We start from the raw sequence: 27,770 nt of genomic DNA, 5'->3' as shown, positions 1-27,770 counted from the left end.
AATGCGGTTAGTGGGTTACTAATTTGTGAATTTATAAGTTTGCTTTTTATGATTTCATTTTACGGAGTTTGTGAGGTAATTTACCGGCATCAGATTTATCCGGCAATTTTTTTTACTCCACTTACTTAAATAGTTTGGCATTTAATAGGATGAAATTTTTCTTGAAGGAAAAATACCTTGTACGTGCATTTTTTGTGATAAACCTAGTCATGAATCATTTCGAAGAAAACATTTAAAGTTGAATAATGAAAAAACTTTAACATGCACGCATTTCAATTGATAGGAGGTAATAGTTTTAAGAACAGCGCCAAAAAGTTCATAGTTTTATGAAAATTAAAACCGCGTTTAGTTGCAGTTGCGCATGTTTGCAATTAGAAATATAATCATTCAGGCACCGAAAGTTCCTAATCGCTATATTCAGGAAAAGAGCATCCTACTGCAAGCGTATTTTCAGGATGAAGAATGGGAGTCGGCGTGCAATTTGTCATCGACTATTGACCGAGTACGTCTGCTAATACAAACCAAATGATTTTCTTTTTTCCTCAATTTGTTTTAAAGCACAGTGGGACATAAATTGTAAACATTCAAAGGTGAATGCGTCGAAAATAAATATTGTCCGAGGCAGTCATTAATCTTTTGCATCGACAATCAACCGCTGCAAGAAAAAATTTGGAAGAGACTATTGGAAGAATTAAAACTGACACGTTCTTTGATGAAAACGCTGCTAATCTTCTCTGCATTGAGAACCAGTTTCGAACTCGGCATTTTTGCCATTTACATAAACATTTAACAATTGGAGCAAAGCCGCTTGGAGCCGTTAAGAGTCGCTTGGGGCGACGTTTCGTGGAAAAAGAATGGGCACCAAGCTCGGAAACACAAATCGAGCGACGCAGGTCGTTAACACGGGAAACACGGCCCAGTTTAATCGAAATAAGAGCACACGCGTGTGTTATCAGACTCCAGGGGGAGGGGGAGGGGGGATTGAGGAAGTCGGAGGAGTGAAAAAAAAGCGTCTGGTTTTGCTAATTATTCCGGCGGCGGAATAAAAAATGGGAGAAAGGCCTTTCGAAGCGTCGGACATTTGAAACGCGGAGGTGCAAAAATCCTAACGGTAAATGAATAAGAGATCGCGACAAAGGACATTCATACTGCGATACTCCGGGATTGGATCATTAAATATAATCCTCAGTATGCTATGTGCGAAAATATGTTTCGTATCCATCATCCTCGGCGCGGCGGCGTGGTAAATGGTGTCTCATTGACCACACTGGAGGAAACGCCAAATATTTGAGCCGAGTCGATTTATGATTGATATGCGCGCATTTATCAATTCCGGTCGACAGTCCTACGCCAGGATGTCTGAGTGTCGATTTTTTATTGCGCCTGGCTTGGTGCTCCCTCGACAAAGGTATGCTCAGCGTGAACCCCTCATTAAGATGATTGTCTTGTCAAATTGCGTGCGAGAGGGCCGAGACGATCATGCACATCCAAAAAATCTCAGAATACAGCCTGATGTTAAGTTTCAGGGAGCTAATTTTTTAGATGCGAGAAGAAAACCAATATTTCTAATGAAAATAATGTAGCATAACTCTATATGGACTGCATTTTGCAATTTGGAACTATAAATTCTGGCCCGGTTTAAACATAACCCACCATTTCTCCACCTTGTTTAAACATAACGTATGTGCCATTAGTGTCCCTATGCACAAAAGCGTTTTTTCAGATGAGCCAGAATTTATAGTTCCAAATTGCAAAATGCAGTCCACCATTTTTGCTTTGAAAATATAACTTTTCTTGTCGCACTAGGTCGTTTTAAAATTTCCAAGGAATCACCAAGATCCGTGGAAACATTTTGCCTGACAACGAAACTATTGAAAAATTCTGAAAAAAATATTCATTGAAATATTTCATTCATTACAGCAAAAAATAGTATCTCAAAGAATTTTACTAAACAAGACTCATATAATAAGCTACTTTATGAACTATGCCATGAATAGTATGCCGAGTAGGTTTGTAAGTTAGGATCTTGTAATCTTAAAGTCTCAACTCGGTACTTATCAGTCATCACTAGAAAGACATTAGTGTTGACTAAAGTGCCTTAATGTGGAGAGTATGGTCACAGTTCGGTGGGTTCGATGGAGACCCTTGGGATATAAAAGCTCCTCTCCACGTAAACAAACTGGAGGCATCAAAGTGCTCATCGATTACCTCACCTTACATCGCCAGCCAATGGGAGGGCTAGAAAGGCACAGATCAGCCAGTTTAAGACCTCCAGTTTATACGTGAAGAGCTTTGAAAAAGTTGCGACGACTCGAAGGGAAGTTGGGGGAGTAGGGACTGTTGTTGCTCAACTCCGACGGTCATTTTTGCTGCGTTTCTTACCATTTTTGCCGTAGAAGAAGTTTAAATCAAAAGATTCTTCTCGACTTTAATGCATAACATTGGTTTCAATCTGAGGCAATATGCTTTACTATTTATTTAAGTAAAGTTCCTCGGTGAATAGAGCAAATCAATTTTTCTCTGCCACTTCAAATCATCTGTACGCACTGTCCGCTCTATATATTTATCCTGAGCCTAAAATGGGTGAAAGAATCTAAAGTGAATCCTTCAGTGACAGTTCTCTCCAAAGAGAACTCGAAATCAATTTACACGATGGCAATCCAATGGTGCAAGGTATCTAATATTATCTCTCAGCCGAATGCACTGAATTTCCTATGAGTTCAAGCCACTGACTCGACCTCTAATGTAATGCAGAGGGAAGGCCCTCACAGGAGGGAGCTCTCATAGCTTCTGAGACCGAAGTTCAATACGCTGCAAAAATAAGATATTAGCATGCGAATCCAACTGTCGATTTGCCACTCAGCAGGGGTCTGCCGTAATGAAACCGTATCGACCTAACGATTGTTCTTCACTGAACGGACCATTGTTCTACAATAAGAGACAATTAGGTACCGGGCGATGGAGGAATTCGCCATTTTGAGTTGCAATTAGCAGAATGATCACCTACATTTCCCTGTTCAAATGTGAATAAGCTGTTAGTGGAATGGAATCATCTATTAATTTTGGGACTACACGCTGCGACTGAGGCAGATCGGTGATTGGAAGCGTTTAGGAAAACTTTCTAGCCGACGGAAGAGCAGTGACCCGCCTATCTCTTTAGATGCCCGAAATACCTCCGATGGGGAAGACAAGACAACTAATTTTTTAAACGATGGAAGACAATCACTGCCAGTGCTGCTGTTCTAAGGAAGAACGCCGCATGAACCTCTAGACGTTGCCATATTTCCTTTGCAATAAAAAACTAATTTCTGAGAAAATTGTGCGTATTTTTGTTCAAATTTTTCGGACAATTTTTTCGCAATTTTACCGAAAATACCTAAAAATTTCAAGGAAAAATATGCATGACTCTTTTCAATAACACACGTTTTATTCGGGGACATTTGGCAAATCTCAAATTTTTGTACGGCGTTCTTCCTTAGCGCGGCAGAATGGCAGAATGCGCCCGTGTACTCTCGAGCAAATTTACGCGAACCAGCCGAAGTCGATGATGTTTTTCAAAAGAGAAAAATTGTGTTTTTTTAATGACTCGAATGATTATGGATGAACGAGTTCAATAGCTCCTCGCTTCTTTTTCTCTCCTCCTCATTTTCCCGCAGAACCTGACTCATGCTGTTTGAAAATAATTAAGTTTCATTACTTATCATGATGTGCAGATTAATCAGATGGTAGTCTTCGTGGGGTGAATGCTTCCCCATCCTCTCGGCAGCTCTTGACCTCATTAGCTTTTCTCCGGGAACTGCATCACAGAAACGTCCTTTTGAAATTGGATTCATTTGTTCGTATTCGTTTGGCTTGTTGCTCGAGATTCGTATTTAACTTGCAGATTTTAGAACTTCAGGTATGCGGACGTAATGAGTCATTAACCCGTTGCTCCCTTCGTATTTTTATTTCCATTAAACTCAAAAAAACTATGATACTTTGATTGTTGATACATAGAATCAGTCTCTGTACCCTGTATAGGTAGAGGAAGGAGTAGAACATAGGGAGAAATTTCAATACTCTCGGTTCTGAGAACCGTATTCTCGGTCCATACAACCGAGCATTCAAATCGAATAGAGCTAACAAAAAAGCTCGGTTGCATGAACCGAGGATACGGCTCCTAGAACCGAGGGAGCGGTCGCATGAACCGAACAGTACGGCCGAAACTGAACACCGTACATTCAGCTCATACGACCGAATTTTTTTAGAACTTAAATAGAACTGTTGCTGGTAATAGAACTTAGTTCTATTACCAGCAACATGAACAAAACAGCAAATCCATAGCCGTGCGAAATACTACCGCCTGAAAGGAAGAACGTCGTATGAACATCCAAGAGTTGCCAAATTTCCTCTCGGAAAAGATGAATTTATGAGAAAAGTTTCCAGTATTTTTCCTTGAAATTTTCGGATACTTAAGGTAAAATGAGGAACAAAATTCTACATATACGAAACTGGACGGAAAATATTTGTAAAATTTCCCAAAAAATGTGTGATCAGTCAAAGGAAATTTGGCAACGTCTGAAAGCTCATACGGTGTTTTTCCTTAACACGACCGAATACATTTCCGGGCCGGGATTTGATCTTCTTCAGTATGCGAAAAAAAGGAATAATGAGGTTACGATCTCCTTGCTCTCGAGCACAGATATCTTTGTTAACAAGTCTCGGCAAAAAAGTCGGACAAATTAAATTTGAGTAATTAAACAGGTGGTTTTTATGGCTCCCTCGCGGAAGATCGCGCGGTCAAGCCCGATAGGATCTCGCGAGGAATGCGAGCGGCTCCACGCCGAATTTCATAACTCAGAAGAAGAATGAAAAATGAAAATTCAAAGAGTCGGACATTAATTAGACATAAGTCGAGCCCGAGAGAGGAAAATCGGACCGGTCCCCGGAGAGGAGCAACCGAAGCGTAACGCGACATCACATTCGTAGGATCTCTCGCACTGGTGAGTTTTTAAGGGCGGAAACAAACCAGTTATGATGATGTACGGGTGCCGCAAAAGGAATGATATGCCAAACGTGCTAATCCAAATAAATGTGCCGGGTAAAGCTTCTGATCTCGGAGGCTCAAATGAAATTATGCAAATTTCTATCGCGCTACGGGCAAACTTGGGACTGTAACACTCAAGTAGGTAGAATTTACCGTTGGTGCAAACCCGAACTACTCCGCGGTCAGCCCGGGCCCTGGGTCACGCCGGGTATCCAAAACAGTTAGCCCAAAAAAAGGCACTTCAAAGAATCCAAAGGTAGATTTTACGACCGATGCGAAAGTCGAGACAAACCTCGTTTTTACGAGCATGTCGATGAGTTTCAACCCTTTATTGATGTAGGACAATGCAAGAATTTTTCAGCCACCTCGTGGACCAGCAAACCTTTGTGATTTTTTGTCCGGGCATAACGGTGCACCAGCTCGTTGGTTTTTCAGCTGTGACCTGCCCTTTAAAAGCAGCTTAAGAATGAGCGAAAAAAGTGTGGTATGAAGACTGAGTTCAGAGCCAGGTAGCCCTTTGGGTGAAGGTAATGAAAGTCCTGATCGCATTTGACATACTCTTGTATACTACGGATTTGTATCTATCACAGTATAGTAAATTCTACCAGGATTTTGATTGGGTAAATACCTTTACTCAAAAGTGTACCTGGATCCAAATTCAGGTATACTGCCGTGCTAAGGAAAAACGCCGTATGAACATTCGAAAGTTGCCAAATTTTCTCGAGTAAAATGTTCATTTTTGAGGAGAGTTATGAATATTTCCCTTTTTAAATTTTCAGATATTTTAGATGTGATCGTGAATAAAATTCCCTGAAAAATTGGAGGAAAAATATTCACAGATTTCCCTGAGAATTCGTAATTTATCCAAGTAAAGTAGGCACGTTTGAAGGTTCATACGGCGTTTTCCCTTAGAACAGCAGTAAAGATCTGTATCTACAATCACCAGGCTTTTTTCCGTGTAATGCAGACATTTCAGATGTTTCATTCACTCTATTTCAAATGTTCCATTACCAATTTTTGAGTCCTAATTCGTTGGTGGCAAATGAAGACATGTTCACCTCAATAACTACATACATCAATTTCAGAATTCCAAATTTACCTCAAGGGAGAGCAAACCGTGATGTTTGTTTTAACGGTTTTGGAGTAATTCTTAAAATGAAAAAAAGAGGTTACTCTTGGAATGGTGGGGAGAGGGGCTGTACAATTATTTGAACCATAAGTTAATTTCTCCATTAGAAAAGCACATGTGTCGAGAAATTTGCGAACGAGCGAGGATATGTACACGATTCTCCAACAGCGATTTGCAAATATCATAAATTTTAAAAAAAGACATCACACCGAAAGTGTGGTGTCCCGTTGCGTCCTTTGAATACCTAACCTGACCCAATTACATGCGCTGCTTGAAAATATTCGTGAAATTCGTTTCACTGTTCACTCCCACTTCAGCTCTAATCCTCGAACAAACCCACCTATAACGCAAAGAAGGTCCTCCTCCAAACCTGAGCTCCGCAAAACGGCAAACTCCTCTCCGAAACTCCGGGGGGCCCATTATTGAAATTTTATGTCAGCATGATAAGTCGTCGAAATGCGATGTATTGCACGGTTAAGATATGGTTTCGTCTGGTCTTGTGTCGAAACAGTTTCAATAATCGGTCTGCTGACAAGCAGAGCGCTCTCTTTACTCTGTCGTGCTAAGGAAAAGCGCCGTGAGCCTTCAGGTGTTGCCAAATTTCCTTTCATAAATCACGAATTTTCGGGAATATTTATAAACATTTTTCGTTCAATTTTTCAGGGAATTTTCTTCGTAATTTGATCTGAATAGTCTAAAAATTTCAAGGAAAAATATTGATAACTTTTTTTAAAAATGAACACTTTATCGTAGGAAAGTTGGCAACTCTCGAATGCTCATACGGCGTTCTTCCTCAGCACGGCAGTACTGACCACCAAATGGATTGCATTTAGGAAAAAGAAACCAGAGCGATGACAGTTTTGTAAAAATTTTGTTTCTTTGTAATGGTCGAACACATTTCCAAGAACAGCAAATTTTGTTTGCTTCCCACCAAAAAATCGTCCATTTTAAAGGAAAATAATTGTGTAAATTGTTATACTGTGCATACATATATATTGAGCATTTTTAGAAAAAAAGAGGGAGTTGAACGATTTTGAAAACACTGTAATCGCGCTGGTTCTTTTTTGCTAAATGCGATCCAAATTATGCCTCACGTCGCACAAGCTGTGTTTGTATACTTAAATGTTCTTTTTTTCGGTCCCTGCATTGGAAAACTTTTTTTTTTTCTTATTTTGTTTTTTGTTTTTTCCCCCTCAAAATGCTACAGGTAAAGTAAGGTACATAAATCCCATCTTGACTCTTCTCTGAAGAATCCACGTAATTTTGGCAATTAGGAGCTCCTCTGCGAAGATGAATAAACCGCATATATGATTATCCAATTATATAGGAGGGATAATGGAGACTTAACGAAAAAAAGCGGATTCTGAGAAATTCTCAACACCTATCCACGGAGAGGAAAACCTAATCCACCAACCATAAATATCATTACCTGTATTTTGGGCGCCTCTCCGCCTCTGTCTCCGTCTCCAGATTGCAAACGAGTCCTGATTGGTTTCCTTATTTTTAGGGGCAATATAACCAATTAAAAACGCGCTCCATTAGCTGGGTTTGAAATCGAAAGCCTGAGTCTGTTTCAATCTTGTTAATGGGAATCGCTTTTTCTGATCATTCCATTCATCCTCATCCGCATCCGTTCTCCATAAGAATTGCCGCGTGCGGTTACTGATAAATAAGTATGTACGTCTCTATTGAGCATGTTATGCCTATAAATAATGGCCCAGACGTTTAATTTTGAGACCTAATTAAAAGAGCAAGACGGAAAATGGCGATGGCACCGGTAGTTCGGTCATGTTGATGGATTGAGCCCGGCTCTTCACTTCAAGGTGCTTATCAATAACTTAGCAATTTTTCTTGAATTTTAAAAACATAAGAATGTTTCAAAATAAACCGGAAAATTACAACAAAATAATCTGGATTGTTCATCCAAATTCAAAATGTTGCCTTGAAAAGGATAAAATCAAACAAATCTTTGAGGAATGTTACAGCGCTGATTCATTGTAAATTATAAAATTCGAACATACGGAACTATAAATTTACATCGATTAGTAAAATTCAGGCTAATTAATAGATAAATCGCACAAATGCACGCAAAATCATAAGATTAAGTACCTATACGAGTAGTGTGAATTCTGAAGGGAGGGTTAAAATTGAAGAAGGAACGAAACGGGAATGTAAGATTGTTACTCGTAAAAAGAGGAAAATTACACGAGATCAAATGCGGTTAGTAATTAGATCCAGATAGTATAGATCCTAGATAGTAATTAGATGAGCTTGAGGATGGACGGCGCATCGAAGAGTGTGACGAGTATAAGTATCTCGGTGTTTGGCTCGATCAGGATGGAAGGATGGATAGAGCAATTAAGGACAGGATCATCCAGGGCAGGAGAGCCATTGCGATGCTGAACGGGGTGCTCTGGGATCAAAGCATCTCAAAGGCAAACAAGCACCGGATATATGATGCCATCGTTAAAAGTATCTTGCTCTATGGTAGTGAAGTGTGGCCTTTGACGAAAAGAACGCAAGAAATGTTGAGGGCAACTGAAATGGATTTTTGGCGGCGATCTGCCGGCATTTCGAGACGGGACCGTGTCCGTAATGAGAGAATTCGCCAGGTGATGAAGGTTGAGAAAGATATCGTGCACGACGTCATGTCCAGGCAGTTATGCTGGTATGGACATGTGCAAAGAATGTCGGAGGAGAGGTTGCCCAAACAAGTTTTGGATTGGGTACCACCTGGGAAGAGGCGACGGGGACGTCCCGTAAAGGGTTGGCGGCAGGGCGTTGACGAAGAGATGTTGCGGTGTCAGTTGCCCGATAACCTCTGGGAAGACAGGCATATGTGGCGTTTGGGTGTCGTAGAACGCCAGAGTGCGTTATAAAGCGACTCTATATATATATATAGTAATTAGATCCGCCTGTGAGCAAGTGCAACAGTGGAAAAACACTTGAATTTGAATAATTCACTTTTATTTGGATCCCGAAACTTTCGACATTCATTGATGAAAAGCAAACCGGCACGGAAAAAGAATCACTCTTTTTAAGCACATGAGCTTATATTTAATTAGTATTATTATTTTTGTTTTCTCGGGTTGAACTCCTCATTAAAATGCTCCTCCCTCGTCGATAATTGCACCGTTTTAAAGAAGCGCACTCATTATCACGATATGCGGAAGACCGCTATCGGATGTCCTCTCAACGTGTCAATCATCAGCCTCAGTCCATGTCAGAATGAGTGAAGTGTGGAAGAAGAGAATAGAAAACTTACTTCTGAAAACTTTTAACTGCACTCATGGCGGGTATTTTTCCATAATTTGGACTCGTTGTCTGAAGCACCTTATAACATTCGTAGCTCGAGGGCTCTATTAATTTAAAAAAAATAAAAAAATAAAAAACACTGGGATGCAGTGTTGAAAAATTGGTACATGCGTCAGAGTTGTGAATCAGCTCAGCGTGAGCGTGAGATTACACAGTTGCCAGTATTTACTAGAAAACTTTCTTTTTTTTCCATGTATCTTCGATTCCGGAGACGAGTTTTCGTTGCTTATTATATTTAGCTGCATTGAAATAAGAGTTAAATAAAGAAACACTAAATTGCAAATTTTATCTAGCTCTCGTCACTAAATATTTCAGTCCCCCATTTCTTTTAACGTTTGGTGACCAGTGGCGTGGCGTGCTTTGCGATTTATCGATTGATCTGCCATTTAAACCAATGGAAAAGGATCGATAAAGAGGGTGCTCGAAGCGAACACCTTGATCATTGATTATTTACCATAGCTCCAATGGGAATATATCGATAATCGACCATTCGCGCCTCGCCACTGTTAGTGATTCAACAGCTCAGATTATACAACGCGGCAACCAGCGTTAAATATCGGGGCGGATGCACGAATTATGGAATCGTGCTTTCAGTAATGATGCGTATCTATTGCCTGAAAATAATGAAGAGGTTATGAATATCGGCTTAAACTTAATTTTGGAGTGAGCGAACGAAGAAAAGTGCCGTCTTTAAATTATTAAAATAAAAATAAAAATGAAATAAAACAAACAGTCCAGAGCATCATTGTTGCTTTCGTAAAAACTCGCTCAGTTCGAGAAAACGCAACTCCGAATATTTTCAAAACTTTGCTTCATTTTAGGAGACTGATCAACAAGGACTCAACGCAGTTTGTAGTATTAGCGAAGAACTAAGCGCAATGCCATTATGGATCCTCGCAGTAAAGCCCGCAGTTGGCGCCGCGCGCGGGTGAAGTGGTGAGTGCCTGGACAGTCAAAGCGCCTTCAATTTTGTACGTATGCAACGCGGATATCCCAGGAGCCCGAATAGTTGCATCCAGGAGTTAAAATGAGTGTTCGTCGCATTTGACACCAAAAAGAGACGCTTCGCTTGTTCCTCTTGCATTTTAACTTAATTCTAGCGTTGCCCATTGTGTCGATGAAGTAAACTATCCCTAATTTTTATCGCGACATTGTCAATTTTCCATATAATACTTTAATTGTTTAAATGTATAACAACGTTGCCGTCCTGAAATGTGGGCTGCGGCTCCACATTCTCTAATCCAAGAACAAATAGTACGGGAAAGTCGTTTCATGGTCATTTCACGGAAAATCGGAGTGCGCATCTAGACATACCTGTGTTTTTTTTTTTTTTTTTTTTTTTTTTTTTTTTTTTTTTCCGCTGGGGCATTAGTAAAATTATTATTGCTTTACTATTTAGGGTCGCTTTTTTAAAATATTTATGCTTTTTCTCCTCTGCGCCACACATTGTTTGTGTAAACTTCAAGGATTGATGTTGAATCGTTTTCTTTTAAGAGGATAGAGTTGGAGCGGAGATTTTTAAACACAGCAAACTGGACGTGGTTCAGGAGTTTCACCGTGATATATTGAGAATCAAATAATTTTCGTCGCATGTCCACACGACTAAAAATTTATGAAACCAACCGAAAAAAGCCAGTTATAACGGAAGTGGTTAGGTCCTTGCCCTTCGAGGAAGAAGGAGTTTGCAGATGCAAGATGTCGTTGAACCAACGGGAGGCAAAAAATCGTTGGGGCGCCACGAATTGGGAGCGAAACTGCGGCCTTGACCCCCAAAGAAGCGCCGTCTACCGTATTCATCGCCGACCAAGTAGGTTGCCAAGTTCCTCGGATGCCGGATCCGGATGACGTCTATTATGATTCTTCACGCTGAGTGCATTTCGCCCTCTTGAACCACAACGAGAGACCGTCGCACTTGCTTTACAGTTCTCATCCCAGCATCAAATTCACCCGTATTTTTGACGGAGCAACGGGCCTGACCACATTGTCTTTGTGAGAAAAGTTCCCAGTCGGATGAGAGTTGGTGCATGCCTCCTTAGGTTACACAAGTCGACGAAATCGTCATCGACAAGTTCATGCATTCCACACTTGGACGTATTTTGCTAAAAGGAACTATGTCACAGGCAAACCCTATGCACATAGTTCCTTTTAGCATGAATACGTCCACTAGTTCTGGGAAAAATAACCGTTAATTTTTCTTGCGCGTAGTTCCACATCTTACGAATCGATTTTGACTGTTTTGATTATGGTCTGCAGCTTGGAACTTTGGCGCGTGGAAAGCTCTGGAGCCTCCGTTTCAGACTTACAAAAACGAAAAATAAGTTTACGATCGAAGTACCGATTCGATCTCTAAATATAATGTTTATCCTAAACTTCTCATTTCAGTATTAGTCGCTTAACATTCTTAGCTGGTGAATAAAAATGAGATTTATTAAAAACTTCTGAACTTACGTTTATAAATCTACCACCGATTCTACAATGCGTCTTAATCGGATACAGTTACTCAAATCGGTGTCAAACCACAATAATTGGACTGAATTTTGCAATTAGGAACTACAGTATGGGACTCGGTTTAAAAACAACATATGTGACATTAGTTTCCCTGTGGACATTCGTGTTTTTACGAACGAGACGGAAATTTTAGTTCCTACTCGCAAAATATTGTACAATTTTACATCAGAACAGACCAATCACAAAGTATAGCGTCGAGTTTTATAAAGTCAATGTACTCCGAGAGGATTTTTAAAATCCCTGCTTTCACCTCGATCCGCACCAACCATCGATTCGGTGAGCCTCGCAAACTCTGGATCGGGCTTAAACGATAAGCCTCATCCATAAATCAAATTTTCCATATAAGACTCCACCAGAATAATTAATTGATTCAATCGGAGGGAGAATATCCCAGGTTTTGTCAGACGATCAAATTAATGACTTCCCATCAAACTAGCGACTGTGATGAGGAAATTACCATGCGTGAAAGGGGTGTATGCAAAATCGACAAAATTTCCCCCCTCATGGATGTTGACCAAATTTCAGTATGTCATTCCTCACTATGGGATACGCCTTTTCCCAAAATTTCAAGGCCTGAAACGAATTTCTCTCCGCGTAGCAGCGTTGCCAAGTTGAAAACCGTTGAGTTGCATATCTTTTGAACGAAAAGAGATATTGAGGTGCGGTTTGCGTTAAAATTCTCAAAAAATTGCGTTCTTTTGAAATATGTACTCAATTTGATCGTTTAGGTAATTTAAGATTGCAATGTTGCCATTTTTCACACTTTCTTAAGGGTCAATTTTTTTTCAACCCTAGTACATCGTCAAATGCCGGATTCTCGATTCGAAAAAAAAACTGTTCATTGTATTATTCGTACTTTTCCATTTCTTTTGATATATTATAGCTCCCAGGGAAACGATTAGTAACGGAGATATGAGCAATCTGAGTTTACGCTCCGCGCGCGCCGACTGGATAATTTTAATTTAATTTTAATTTTTCAGAGCTCCTGACAAAATTTGCCAGAAATTTAGATCATGAGTGGTGATTGAGAATACTCAAATTTTCGGGTACCGGGTGCCACACACCTCATCATGACGAAAAAACCTTTTTGATCTCTTGACATAAACCGTGGAGACCCAACACTAGTTATCCGATAAGAAAAAAAAGATTTAGGCAAAGTATTTTTTTTACAGAGGATCGGCTTTTTTGGATGAACAGTACATGTCAAACTGGATCTTGCCTACTGAGGATATTACCAACTGCGACCCTCATCAATAATCATTGTGTAATGAAGTTCCGCAAAATGTGCCTCTAACTGAAAACTCAAGTTGCTCAGGAAGTACAGCGAAAACCCCTGATTTTAGGTAAAAAATCTCGATTTTCAGTTTTCGATATCAGACTTTCTGATTTTCAATAGAACATCAGGAGGTTTCAAGTCATAATTCGCATTATAAATGATGCTGTGAGCGTTTAAACTGAATCGTTTCGAAGGGTGACAATAGCATTTTTCTTGATTCCCCGTTTTTTTTGTCCTCAAACTTTGAATTGCAGCATATGAGTCAATTTTTTGGAATTTATGGGGTTCTTGCGGGCCAAATAGCACAAAATTCACCCTTTTAAACTGCATTGCCCGCATTCAAATCAAAAGGAAGTATATCTACTGAGACATGAGGGATGTCATATACGTATTCTCATGGATCTCAGGACTCATGTCTGAAAAAATATAGTTCCTTTAGATTTAAATACGTCCAATTAGCTATCTGGGTTTCCCCCACTCTGATTTACATTCTACCTAGCTTTGTTACCGCCACATTTGCTGAGGATTGTGTTCATACATGATTTTTTTCACAGTTTCAAAATCCGAAAAATCCGTGGATTTCACAACAATTTCTTGGCTAATCCGACTTCCACGCGCGAGTCCATTATGGGATGTCGATCGGCCATGCAGTTAGTGTATCAAGGTGTGTATCTTAATCGCGTCCCCTGACGGACGAAAATAGACAGAAGACGCTAAAAGCTCCGCGGTCCATGGCCCCTGGCGTGGGTCCGTGTCCCATCTCAGAGCTGTGACCGGCCCTCGTCGTTGGTGCATTTTCGGAACCGGTTTCGTGGTCGCCCGACATCCGAGTCAATGTCAGCCGCCCGGGCAGGAACGCGGACGCGACGTGGGTAACGTAAAATGCAGATTGGGAAACCGATGCGCACCCTGGTGTCGATAACCAAAAGCTCTCACACTTTGATACCTCGAACACACGGTCTTAGCCGTATCATACGAAATTTAAAAAATTTGACCGATTCAAAGGAATATTTTATTTGAGAAGATTTGAAGAATATTCATAAAGTTTGATGGAAATTTCCATAAAATTCAATGAAATATTCTAATCAGGATAAAAGTTTGGATATGTCGCAGGCAAATAGTAAAATCAGGAATTTTGTCAAATGCCTAGGCAAATGATCAAATATTCTAACTTAGATTGAAATTCTGATTCTTTTCCTAATTTCAGACAAAATAATTTATTGCTCCAGCAAGAAAAAATTCTCAGTGAAAATTTGCACACACAAAAGTATTTTAAGCAATTTTTAGCTCCTGAAGAGACACTGATCTTGAAATTTTCAGCATGTCGTAAAGTGCAGAATTTTTGGATTTCCAACATTTAAAAATATGAGAGGCAATTGAAGAGGAAGAGACATAAAGAGCTCGTAGGTTTGATGAGTTATTTTTCCAAAAATAGTGAAAAATCGTGAGCTTTTCGCCATAAATTTACAACATTTTGTATACCGTCCAAATTTGACTATCTGCCTATAGGCATTTGACAAAATGCCTGATTTCACTATTTGCCTGCGACACATACAGAGACACGTTTAATATTTGATATTCTCTAAAAAAGTTTAATTCTGTCTAAATTCTTACTTTTGTGTATGAGTTCAAAAATGATTGTTTTTTAAGGTCATTTCACGTCCAAATTATAAGTGACACAATCTTGGAAAGAAAAATTCTAGTTCATGGTCTTTTCCCTGTGCTTCTAGGGTTTCTAGAAATTTTATCGAGCGTCTAAATTCCGAAGTTAAACCTGGCATCGCCACCAGAAGGTGCGTGGTAGCGATTCTGAGCTCCTTGCATGACTCCTTGTCATCAGTCAACTCATCGTCAATTAGCGAGTCGCAGGCGGGAGGTGTTCCCGTCCCGATGGTTTGATGCAGGCCGAAAAAAAGCTCATTTTGAAATTAGTCACCTCTCCTAATCAAACCAGAGGAGTATTTTAATCGCTCCTTACATGGCGTTTGATAAGCTCCGTCAGAGGCGTTCTTGTCTATCTCTCACTTTTTCATTCCGCACAAATTGCACTTTCCTGTCGGAAGGTGGCGCTTCTTGGATCTTGTCAGCTCATGATGACCGCCTTAAACTTGACCTCCTAGTTCCTAAAAACCGGGTCATTTTAACGGTTTTTTCATAGGATGCTATATTCGTGATGCAATTTTTGCGCAGCAATGAATGCCGCTAGAACTCAATTCTGAGTACTATTTTTCTTGTTCCAGTTTGATTATTTGAAACAAGTGACTAACCAAACATAAAGTCAATTTGCATTAGACCAAAGCAGCCAATGTTTTTTCGAGTTTCAGTTTGATATCTCCCGACGTTGTTTATTTATGAATTTGTCAGTTTGAGAATAGAAACATTGCTTTTAAAATTTAAAAAGTTTAACAATTTTTACCGTTGAATTCAAGTTTGTCATCGACCATTAAGTCGGATTTAAATTCTCAAAAAATGAGTAATTACCTCAGAAAAAAGAGAAAAAATAAGTTACAGTGGTTGCAGTGCTTACGGAAACAAATTTAATATAATTTAAAAGTAAATATATCTTAATCGTAGCATTTTTTCGTATCCACTCGGTTTGTTCACGGTGGAAGAAAATTACATGTGACTACTTTTTAATTATAGAATTTTACACAAAAGTTAAAAAGGAAATTATGTTACTAAGTTCTTTCACCAAAATGTGTCATCATTAAAGGAAAGACATGTTATGTAATTTTAACTAAATAAATTAAAAGAAAAAAACTCCCCAAATATTTAATGATTCTTTTTTTCAACATTTAGGTAATCACCTACACGTAAAAAGAAACTCGAAAAATGATTTTTCAGTCAAATAAACCAAAAAAATCATTTATTTTCCAAAGTTTAAACACCGCGATGCAAGGAGAAAAAAACTTCGTGCATGGGACCCGAAGTTGAGGTCATATGGATCTCTGAAGTTTTCTGATCACACAGCCGAAAACTTGAGGTCGAGCTGCCGAAGTTCGGATCAGTCATCGAAGCACTTCGACACGTGCCGGAGTACTTCAGATGTGTGACCCGAACCCTTCGGTATACATCGAAGTACTTCAGATGTCTGACCCGAACTTCGGCAGCTGGACCTTAAGTTTTTAGGTACCTGATCCGAAAACTTCAGAGATCCACATGACCTCAACTTCGGGTCCCACGCACGAAGTTTTTTTCTCCGTGTGCAAGGCAGTAATTTCATAAATTGACAATAAACCGGCGGGATGAACCTCATCTAAGTTTTCTCTCACTTACGAATAGACAATGCGGAATTCAGAAAGTCATTATGCGCGAATAACTACCGATAAATTACGCGCACCAATACTGTAATTACGGAGCGCGCTCCTGATGCGCTATTTGCGAGGGGCGGGGCGACGAAATGGATTCATCTCTCATTTAATGAATGCATAGCTAATAGGAGAACGGTTTCATTTGCGCTCGTACAAAAGAAAATTCAGCATCATGAAACGAACTAATAAGGAGTGTCAAACTAACGTGATTTCTTAATCATCTCGCTTTCAAACCGGTGGAAAGCCCGCTCCCTCCTCTTCAATGAACCCATCGTCCCAAGCGTCATCGCTCAATGAACCCACACCAGACTTATTCTCATTTCAGGTGCAGGAAAATCTTCCAAAGCTATGTATACTGTCTAATAATACGCGATGGTCGCATCGGTGGAATTTTCACTATAAGTAGAGAGAGGAAAATCGAGCAGAGAGACTAGCTTCGAGGAGAAAATGAGGTGGAGACAGGTAGTGTTTACTCGGTGGTTTGTTGTGCCTATCTACTTAAGGTGTAAGAAATTTCACCTATTTAAGAGCTTAGGAACAAATACCACCTAACTGACGATTCTGGCGAAAATGAGTTGGTGACTTTGCCGCATTGTTCAGTATCAACTACGCGAGCTGATGTTTCCAGATTTTTCTAATTCTGTATATTGGAGCGTTGTAAAAACGCTGTAATGTATAACAAAATTTCAAATCTAACTTTCAAATTACAAAAATGGCGAAGATTCCTCTTTGTTCTGCTAAATTGTAAGTTCGTAGATAGGAGGTATTTTTCCTTCAGTCATCGCTTCATTCATCGCTTAGCCATTCATTTTTATTCGGAGAATTTATATACTTTGCATATCATCCATTGAGTTTCAAAAATACTACCTCATTGGTGCAATAATAATCCTTGACTTTTACTGATACTGCCCTAACTTACCAACTGAAAGAAATCGGCTGATACTACAAATATGAGTTTATAACAAAAGGAAACTGAATATGGGAAGACCTCAAAGACTTATCATCCGTGTCATGTACAACACATCAACTATTTAATAAAAATTGGGTGGAAATGTAGCAAATAAGAGAAAAGAGAGCACGCAATCCTCTATGAAAAGGGTTCTGTCTTTAAATTGTACACAACGTAAAAATAGAGGGCTGTGCTCTCCTCAATTGTTTCAATTTTTATTTTTATGACTTTAGAAGAGGTATTTATTGACTCTCATGTAAGACAGTTCGATAATTTTACAAATATGTAACTTTTTTTGGGGGGATGTGCTTTTTTTCAAAACCTATCTAGTTTAAATTTTTCAGCCAGAATTTATTTTTCCCGTTTAGGCTCTTTTTCAACCGCGTGGTATACATTCGGTTAATTTCATAAATCAAGACACGTAAATTTTCTCTACAGGTTCCTCGAAAAATGCATCACCTAGAAATTTGGCAACCTCAGTCGCAGCCTCCGACGAGTCAAGTGCAGCCATTGTTCGATGTTTTTAGCATCAACTGTCACTCATAGCTGTAAAAACCACCCATGGGAAGACGCAAGCAACGTCATAATGTTTGAGATACCGAAAGATTGGCCCCTTTTTAATCGCAAGTTGATTTTTTCATTGCTTGAGTTACAAACCTATACTTGATGAGAGACCCCTAGATGCGTAATATCTGAGCTGATTTTAGAAGTAAATAAATACCAGAAAAAAGAGGGTACCCCAAACCAACCGCTGTCAACATTTTGCATTCAAAGGGATCTAAACACAGAATCATAAGTACTTGTTCCAAAGAGAAATTTTAGCTATACATATGAAAAAAGCATTATTTAAAACTGAATATAACTTTCCCAAGTTAATTTCCTGTGACACTTGATAATATTTACAGTACTCAAAATGCGAGCCAATAGTTCACCGTAAAACTTCATAACACGCCAACCACTTTGAAACGAAAATAATCGCGAGTCAAAAATTGGAAAGAAAAAAACGTGAGGGATTCTTTTCAGATTTCTAGGTATTTTCTCTGTTTCCGTAGTATAAAAAATCTCAACATTTTTCAACCGAAGAGTTAGGGCAGGTCTGCTGATGGGAGAAAAATGATGTACCGGCGCAAAAATAGGAGAACATATTATGACTAGAAATAGACTAAAAATTGGCCTTGGCTTCCATAAATAAAACACCGTTCATAACGGCTTGAGCGTTAGGAAATATATTTTCGGTCTTCTCAAAATTCAAACAATGCAGACGAGGAACCGTGAAAAAATGAGACAATGAAGTGAACCTGATGAAAAATAGGGCTAGAGCATAAAAGAAATCCGTTAATAGCTTTATCAAGCTGCTCTGTTATGTATATTGAACGTTCAACATAAATGATGTGGGGTCAGCTCACAGGTCAATTTGAAATTTTGACACCTCAATTCTGCTGCGTTTTCTATGAATCAATCAAATTTTATCTGAAAACTCTAGTCTGCTCGTTCTTTTGACGTTTTGTATTTACTAGTGTCAATCTAAGGTTGCTAATCGTAGTAGAGCGAGGAAAAACTGACTGAAAGTGGAGAGGTTTTTGGCCCTACTACAGTTACTGCAGATAGAACGATTTGTTTGGCATTGTATAGTCGGATGAAATTTAAACCTTTCAACTTCTCCATGACTTTATAACAGTTATTATACCACTCTTGGCAATACAAGTTGATGTGCACTTTACCACTCAGAAAATTTTTCGTTGCGAAAAATTCAACAGAAATGCTTTAGTTTAAGCCTTAGAGAATTGTTTAAATTCAAATAATTTCTAGCATAACAACGTATTTTTTGATAATTTATCGTTTAAATGGGACCAAAATAGTAAAAGTATGCTCTATGGTAATACAATAATTATTTTCAGCAAGGAAGCGTGTCCGCGTAAATTATGTTGGTACCGAAAAATGTCCAAGATAGAACCTATTCCTTAAACACACAAACAGTTAAAATCGGCGGCCAAAGTGCGACACCACGTACCTCTAATGCGGTGTCTCAAAATGCCCGCATCAATTTTATTTTTCCGAAGAGGAACAAGACAACTTTACAACTCAAAATTCATCCAGAATATTCTGCTGATAGAGAAAAAAAATCAAAGAAGTCCTCTAAAAGCTACGATGGCTTATTTTCCAAGAAAAAAATAAAGTATGACTGGAAGTCTTCAACGTAGCAAACGGAGAGACGTGGTGCATTTTAGCCACCGCGAGTTGAAACCCTCCTCTTAGTTCCGAAATAGACTCACAGCGTTAGTAGAACATGCATTTCGCGTCAAAATTATGCTGGAGGAAGATGTGCCAGAAAGTTGAAGAGGGGACATAGAAGCTTTCCAAAGATAATGGTGATACCGATGCTTTAACTGAAGACCGGAGGAAAATTAATGCGCATCTCAAGCACTTACGACTACATGCGCATAGATTATACACTTTTACGTTTTTGCTTCAAAGTAAAGGACATTTTTATGTGCATGTATCCCTAATTTATGTGAAAGAAAAGCTATGTTTTCAGGTGTAATGTGCTATCGCTTTATTTTGAACAGAAAATAAGAGGAAAAGTCTTCCCCCGAGATCAGTGGCGTGGCGTGCTTTGCGATATATCGATTGTTATGTCATTTAAACCTATAAAAAAGGATCGATAAACAGGGTGTTCGCAGCGAACACCTTATTAATCGATTCTTTACCATAGGTTTAAATGGCATAACAATCGATAAATCGCAATTAACTCCACGCCACTACCCGAGATCCTCTCAACGACCAAGCTGCATAAAAACAAACGATATTGTAATACAGAGAGCAGGAAAAGTGTCATTCTATTCCTTTGATGCGTTGATTCTTCACGTTGGAAACCTTCCAGCAGGTGAGTATTGTGTTAACATGATGCACATCGGCCCTGGGGCTGCCACTCTCTGGTTCGATCGTAGACCTCTTGAGATCCAGGACATTCATACGAAAATTAGGCACCTCGCGTTTACAATACAGTTACGAAGATGACTTTTCTTTGACTACTCATGTCAGAGGGACCTCGAAATTATTTGGTTTGCATTCATTTGAGGCTCAAATCTCTTCCAAAATGATCATGAGGGAATCAGTAAAAGGACCCTTACGGCTGAGACGCAAACTGTTCAGTGCAGCAGGAAATCCGATTTTGAGTCAAAAATTTTGACTCCAGTTTTAAATGCTGACTCTTTAAAACATTTTGGTCGAAATTTCGAGCGATTTTTCCATCACTACTGAGGTTACAAGCGTTAGAATTCAATCATTTTTAATGCCAGCAACAATGCTAGTTGGTAGCGATTTACCAGCCTCTTACTTTGAAATGCACTCTAAGAATGTACCCTAAAGTTTACGTTCCTTTGACGCCAAATGGTGCAGAATTCACCCCTCTGAACTGATTTAAAATCATCTCATTTTATTTTCTCCTCCTTAAGAGCTTTATGCCTGACCGCGTCACATACTGAACAAAGATTAAATCAATACATAGAGAGTCGTTCAAAAAGTGAGTGCCGTTCCAATTTTTCTTCTTAAAAAGAAGAAGAAAAAAAAAAAAAGAAAAAAAAAAAAAAAGAAAAAAAAAATTACTGTCAGGAGAAACAGAAATTGTGTGCTGATGAATTTCATGCACTCTCAGATTTAATTTAAGGCGATAGTTATATCATCAATAATTCTCGGCGCGCGCAAATCACGACGAGAATATGATGAATGAAGGTGGCATTTTTGGCAGGAAATCTTTAATTGGAAATAAAAGCTTGAATAGCATCATAGTCTCTATCTCGCATCTTGAGGGCTAATTCTTATTGTTAGTCGCACTAAGCATTTCTTTTCATTAATGGAGGAAATAATCGGCTGTCTGCCCGAGTAGTTTACGAAGTGTCTGTTTTGACTGCTCGCCGACACATGCTCTAATCTGTCGAGTAATGCTAACTTAGGATTAACTTGTGTTTGATTGTATGAAAACTACTGAAAGGCGTAGAATTTTTTGTTAATTTCTTCGCTAAATTAAGAATATTCTCTGGGGATTTTTTCAGAAAAGTTGGATTTCACCCTGAAAAATATCATGTGCAACAAAGAGATTTTCCAAGAAGTCAGAAGAAAAATTCTGGTATGCTGAATGCTGCTGGATAGAATTCATTAAGCGGCATCCGACTTATGCAGTTTAACTTCGATAAGTGCACAATGAAAATACCAGGAGGGATAATCTTTTGACCTGCCTCCCTCATCTCTTCAGCCCAGAGACAAAGAGACTTGGAATGAACGATTGAATTTGGATTATTTCACTAAGTAAAAGCTCCTCTATCACATGAAAGGATTGATACTTTTATAATAATTGTCGATGGGAATTTGCTATGATAGTTAAAATTAAAACGCTTACGCAAATTACGCAAAAATTAAGATTATTTTTAGAAATGCGTTAGCATGATAAGTTCAGGTTCCTTCCTGCAAGCACATACAAAAAGTGACGATTTGATATTGGTGTAAACGTTACGTCAATGCCCTATTGAACTGGCTCCAGTCTTCTTATAATTCTATAGATGAAAAAATTTCAACACGATCGAAATGAATTGCAAAAGATGTGATCAAAGCTGTCCGGGCCTTTTAAATGCTGAATCCAAACGTAAAATTATCTCATCTATCACCGCGTCAAAATTTTTCGGAAAATTCTGACGTGATGAAAAAACTTGGAAGTTATTTCTGGATTTAGCGGGAGATTGCCGTAAATTAATACTACACAAATTCCTTCCATTTTTCAAAAGAGAAATGTTTGTATAATTGTGTTTTTATTCCTACCTCTTATCCCATCATGAGAAAAAAGGAGGCGCTCTAATCTTACGGAAATGTCTTAAATTCCGAACACAAGTATGCAGAATGATATGCAGAACGCAAAATGGGAGTGGGGAAAGTTAACGGTTTATTGTTTGAGCAATGTAAGGTTGGTTCATTAAGTAAATCGTATAGATAAGAGGATGGTAGAATAGTGCTGAGTTCGCAGTATTCCATGGAGAAATTGAGGGTGGGAAACCCCAAAATTTAGAATTAGAGTTTCTGATGTGAAATTGATTCTAAAAGAACTAAAAATCATCTTGATACTATTCACCGTCACAATTTACCATTTTGCATTACTGAGTTAAATAATTGCAGGTGTGAGGAATTTGCGATTTGACTGTTGATTCTTATGTAAAAGTTCGCGAGAAACACGATGGTGCCACTGATTTTCTCTGACATCAACTCCCAAACTCAAAAAAAGCTCTAAACTTGAGGCCAAAATGGAGGGGATATCCCACGCTATCCTGAGAGTCCACCTCTACATCAAAACAAACTCTCCATGCAAAGATAGGGAGCAAATACATTGACAGGGCTACCACTTTATTTGGGTACTCTAAAACTGAAAACACGGCATCACTGCTAATGTATTTGCTCCCTATCTTTGCATGGAAAGTTTGTCTTGATGTAGAGGTGGACTCTCAGGATAGCGTGGGATATCCTCTCCATGTTGGCCTCAAGTTTAGAGCTTTTTTTGAGCTTGGGAGTTGATGTCAGAGAAAACCAGTGGCACCATCGTGTTGCTCGCCGAACTTTTACATAAGAATCAATAGTCAAATCGCAAATTCCTCACGCATGCAACATCTTCATTGACGATTTTTTTCGCGCATGTTAGCTCACAAAAATTCATGGATAAAATATAAAACTGGCCCAACGATGGAGGAGGGCTGGAGGGAGGGGTCTATATCCCTCACACTATGGTGGGCGTCCATTGCTCACACGACTTAAGCGGATTCCTTAAGGAGGGTTGCCAGACACTTCAAATTTATGGAGAATCTCGACTTCTCATAATCACTTGCGGTGAGGATTCGCGCATGAAATCCCTCCACTAATTTTCTAAGGCCAACAAGCTGTTCACGAATATGCATACTTTCCCGTTGGATGCATAATTTAGTCTGCGTTTTCCACTTTTTACTTTTTTTCCAACAGCAGCAAAAGACGGACTCCTGACGGCAATTTTCTAATCGAGTTATTCGTATCTACAGTTACGTACCGTTAATGTCCTCATAAGTCAGTCAAGTGACTTTTGTAACGTGGGTCGCGGCATGGAAACACCAAGCCGTGGGTATGCTGCCAAATTTTGAATTTTATGAATCAATATTACCATTTTAAAAAGGAATGATAATATAATTCTCGAGAAAATTTGGCAATATCGATGTCCTTCTCTTCCTGAGTTAACGAACTGCCACCTTAATTTGATCCACTAAACAGGGTCAGAATAGGTCAGTGTCACTGAATGTAACATTTTGTCCTAATGTTTGGAACTTACAGATTCGCAAAAATATCAGCACTGACGCCCATCCTTAAAGAGTTACATTAATATATAGTACATTCCTCACCAAATATCATACACGCGCGGGTTGGTTGAACTCCAGCCCAAGCACAGCGGAAATGTATACCTTGGTTCCTTCCACCTCGAATACATCGCTTGAAACTGATCGCTCTTAACTGATTGCTCCAAGTTCAAGGTGGGAGTGACAATGGTATACACTGTTACGGTGGATGGTGTCAATTACAGTACATGTTATTCAAATGTTGGCATCTCTGTTATTATATTAAACGAAGAAAATTCGTACATAAATTTAATTATATTCAAAACTTCCATAAATTTCAACATCAATATTTAGTTCCGTAGCGGGCATTACACACTCGTTAAAGCACCATAAAATCCAACCCTTCACCATGAAGAAAAACACGGTAGGCTTGATGGCTAACTAGTAAATGGTGCTAATAGTTCAGACTCGATCAGTTAATCCGAACTTCTCTCTCATGAAAAAAACAAAAATACTGTAAATGAAATTGATTTACTACCTTAAGTTAAATCGCAGTTTTGGAAAAAATATACTCGAATGTAATTCTAAGATTGATCATACAGATCCTGGAAATCCTGCCCCATTTTTTCATAAAATGATAAAAAAAAATTGAGTTATAAAGCTACGCACGTAAAAGCACAAACCAAGATATTTGTCGAACTCGAGAATTTTTTTTTTTTTCATTCTCTCGTAAAACACAGTCCTAGTCGCAACGATTGTTTAAAAAGTAACTGTTGAAGAAACTTGCAAACCTTATAGAGACAACTTTTAAAAAAATGTTATAATGTAAGTGTAAAGAAACCTTTTTTGGGGTATTTTTTGAGTCAAATTTCCGCGAGACGAGATTTATGTAAAAAGGTTTGGAAAAAAACTTTTAAACGATTTACTTTAGTTTCTAAACACATCAAAAATTTGAAGAAAGAAAGAAAGAAAAACAGTTGGATAACGCTACAAGGAGAAGTAGATAATTTTTTTTTCAAACCCTTTCTCTGCAGCATTTTGCTAGATGTAAATTTTACTTAAGAAAATGAGGGTAAGCGATTTCTTATGAAATAATTTCAAGCAGTTTTTAAGAGACCCTTTTAAAGATCAATGCTTCTTGTGAGAATTTTAACGATTTCAATTTGAAGGTACTATAAAGGCTACGAGTTGTGCATCGGCTGGTATTTTGCGAATGAATAATATATTGGCGGATCATTGAAGAGGAGCCGCTGGCGCAGAAGCGACGAAAAATAACGCGGATGGACGGTCGTGTTCGCGACTTCGCGCCCTCTCATCGAGCATGAAATCTTTGACAGATACAAATGAGATTACAATACTCGCGCCGAGTCCGATTGAATGAATCTCATTCATGTTTGAAATTCGATCCATCCACTTAAAGGAGCATTATCTCCGTCGGATAGGCCACATTCATCTCTATTGAAAACCGCCTTACTTTAATTTTCTTCTTAATTCGTTTAATTTCAAAGCGTCTCGACGGAGCGACCTTGACTTCCAAAAAATGAAATTTGATGTAGAGGAGGCGTAGGATGAATGTACAAAAAAATAATCTAAAAACTCGAATAAAGCTAAAAAATGTTCCCAACTTTTACCGAATGAGTTACTTGGCTTGGAAGTTTCGTGAACCCCTATGATTTTTAACGAATGAGAGAATTCAAAACGCCATTTTTTGGATTTATGAGCTTATTTTTCTATTTAAACTGCAGCAAATGTAATTTCTGCGGAAAAACTATGTAGAATCTATCGTATCCAGGTTGAATTCAAATCATAAGTCAGTCTCTGTAGGATTTGATGAAGTCTCTTGTATTGTGGAGGACAAATAATTATTCAAATTTAATTTTTCGCAAAACGATTCCAAAATATATTTGCAGAGAGCCAACGGGGTAAAATATTGTCTGGGACTATTTTGAAATTTTTTGAAGAAATATCCAATGCAGGTAATTGATATTTACTTGCATTCTTCTTATCGGGAATTTTTTTTGGATCGTAAAGAAGGCAGAGGGGAACTTTTTAATAAATCATCTAATTTTTCTTATCTGGGGGTAGAGGAGCGGAAATTTTCGGGGGAAACTTCTTTTACACATTGCTCTGTAGCAATCAACAAATTCAAAAAGACGTTCTCAAAATTTCTCTCTAACACTTACAGACACGAAAAACATTCAAAATTTTTCAAACTTGATCCAGCATTTACACCCGCAGCTTTGAACTTTTTGCCATCAAGGTAGAAGGACGCGGAGTATGGAGCAATTTTCACGCGGTCATCAACCTCTATCATACAAATATCAATAAGTAAGAGAGAAGTTTCGTAAAAAAAGATCATAGAGTTGTCATTTCTCGGGCACTCTTGTCTCCACACAGTATGTGAGTCGAGAACTGCCATGCTAAGAAAAAATGAAGGATGACCATTCAAACGTTGTCAAATTTCTTCCGCTAAAACATTTAGTTTTGAAAAAAAAAATGTCAGTATTTCCGCTTCAAATATTCACGTAAACCAGAGAAAAATTGCGAATAAAATTCTCCAAAAATTTAAAGAAAAAAAACTTGGAATGTTTCCTAGAAAATTGCTAATTTATGGGAAAAAATTCAGTGACGTCTCAATGTACATACGGTGTTTTTCCTCGGGAAGGCGCCGAGGAGAGGCATACGTGCGCAGGTGCAAATTATTCGCGAATCTGAGGCTGGTAAGGGCATTTGGCAAAGGACGCGCGTTCGAGTGAATGCGTAATGAGGAATTTGGAAGGTACTTACGTGTAACTGCTGGTTTGGCGACGTACGTGTTGGTGGGAGCGTAATACTTATTTTGCGTGGCACTCGGGTGATAATAATAATTCGCTGGCACCGGGGTAACCTTCTTCTTGGCCGAACTTTGCTTCACATTCTGTTTGAGACTTGCGGGCTTTGCACTCGGTTGAACGGTCTTAAGCGGCACCGGGTATTGGTACTGCGAGGCTACCGGCACCGGGTATTGGTACGGTTGGTAGTACTTGTTCGCGACGGCGGGCTTCGGCGTTGCCTTGGCGGGACTCGCAGGGACAACGGGGACCGCGGGGACGGCCCCTTGCTTCAGGGTTTGGTGCGTGTAAGGGACATGAGCTTGGGCGACGGTGGGTTTCCGCACGGCGGGTTGGTACGAGGGTTGATTGTAGTATTTGACAGCCCCCCTTTGAGATTGGGGTTGTGCGGTGGGCACGGTGTACGCGGAGAGGGCGGAAAACAATGTGGTAAAACTAACTAAAACTAAAACTAAGAACGCGCTCCCGGGTGTTTTCAGCGCCATCGTGATTTGAATGCGGGTGAACTTTAGCAATGTCACGGTCAGGCCAGTTTTGTGTAGTTTTATAAGAGCATTGCCCCTCCTGGATCATCTTCGCCGTTTCCCCTCCTTTGCCGCTGGTTCCGATTCCCCACCGCGGCGTCTCGGAAGGAACATTCTCCCATGTAATTACCTTATTTATCCGATCGGTTTTAAGCCAGGCTCCTAAGCTTCAGATTTTTGGCGTCCGTCTCTTCGTCCCGCCGCGCCGCCCCCCTCTCCCCATTTTCTCCTCTTCCCCTATTTGTGACGTTGAAATGCACTCCGACCAGACTTCCCCGCCTTTGCCATCAAATCGCCATGTCAGGAATCTCAACCCCTCTTCAGGTGACATTTTTATTTCCAACTACAGCATTTTCCGCATTTTTCGCGGAATTTTGAATCGTTAAGAAACTCGCGGTTAGCTCGGGTTTACGGATAGCCACTCTCTTTAAGGAAATTAAAGGCAATGATATTGACAAATAACGGTCATTTCTCCTAATCCTGGCTACTGTATTAGTTCGCCTGCGGAGTTTTTTATCCGTTCTTTATACTTCAATGTACAGTTCGCGACGACAAAAAAAGCG

General features: G+C 39.2%; 1 protein-coding gene across 1 annotated transcript in view; it reads right to left on the bottom strand.

The window, feature by feature from the left end:
- LOC109036685 (uncharacterized) overlaps positions 1-27,184 on the bottom strand; it is a 38,559-nt gene extending 11,375 nt beyond the window's left edge. Inside the window, exon 1 of the mRNA XM_019051045.2 lies at positions 26,640-27,184. Coding sequence (XP_018906590.2) covers positions 26,640-27,168 — 529 coding nt within the window. The 5' untranslated portion in view covers positions 27,169-27,184. The remainder of the gene's footprint in view (positions 1-26,639) is intronic.
- Positions 27,185-27,770: the final 586 nt, after the last annotated feature.

This window comes from Bemisia tabaci, chromosome 5 (assembly GCF_918797505.1).
Source record: "Bemisia tabaci chromosome 5, PGI_BMITA_v3".
NCBI lineage: Eukaryota > Metazoa > Arthropoda > Insecta > Hemiptera > Aleyrodidae > Bemisia > Bemisia tabaci.
This window is presented reverse-complemented; position numbering and strand designations above follow the sequence as displayed.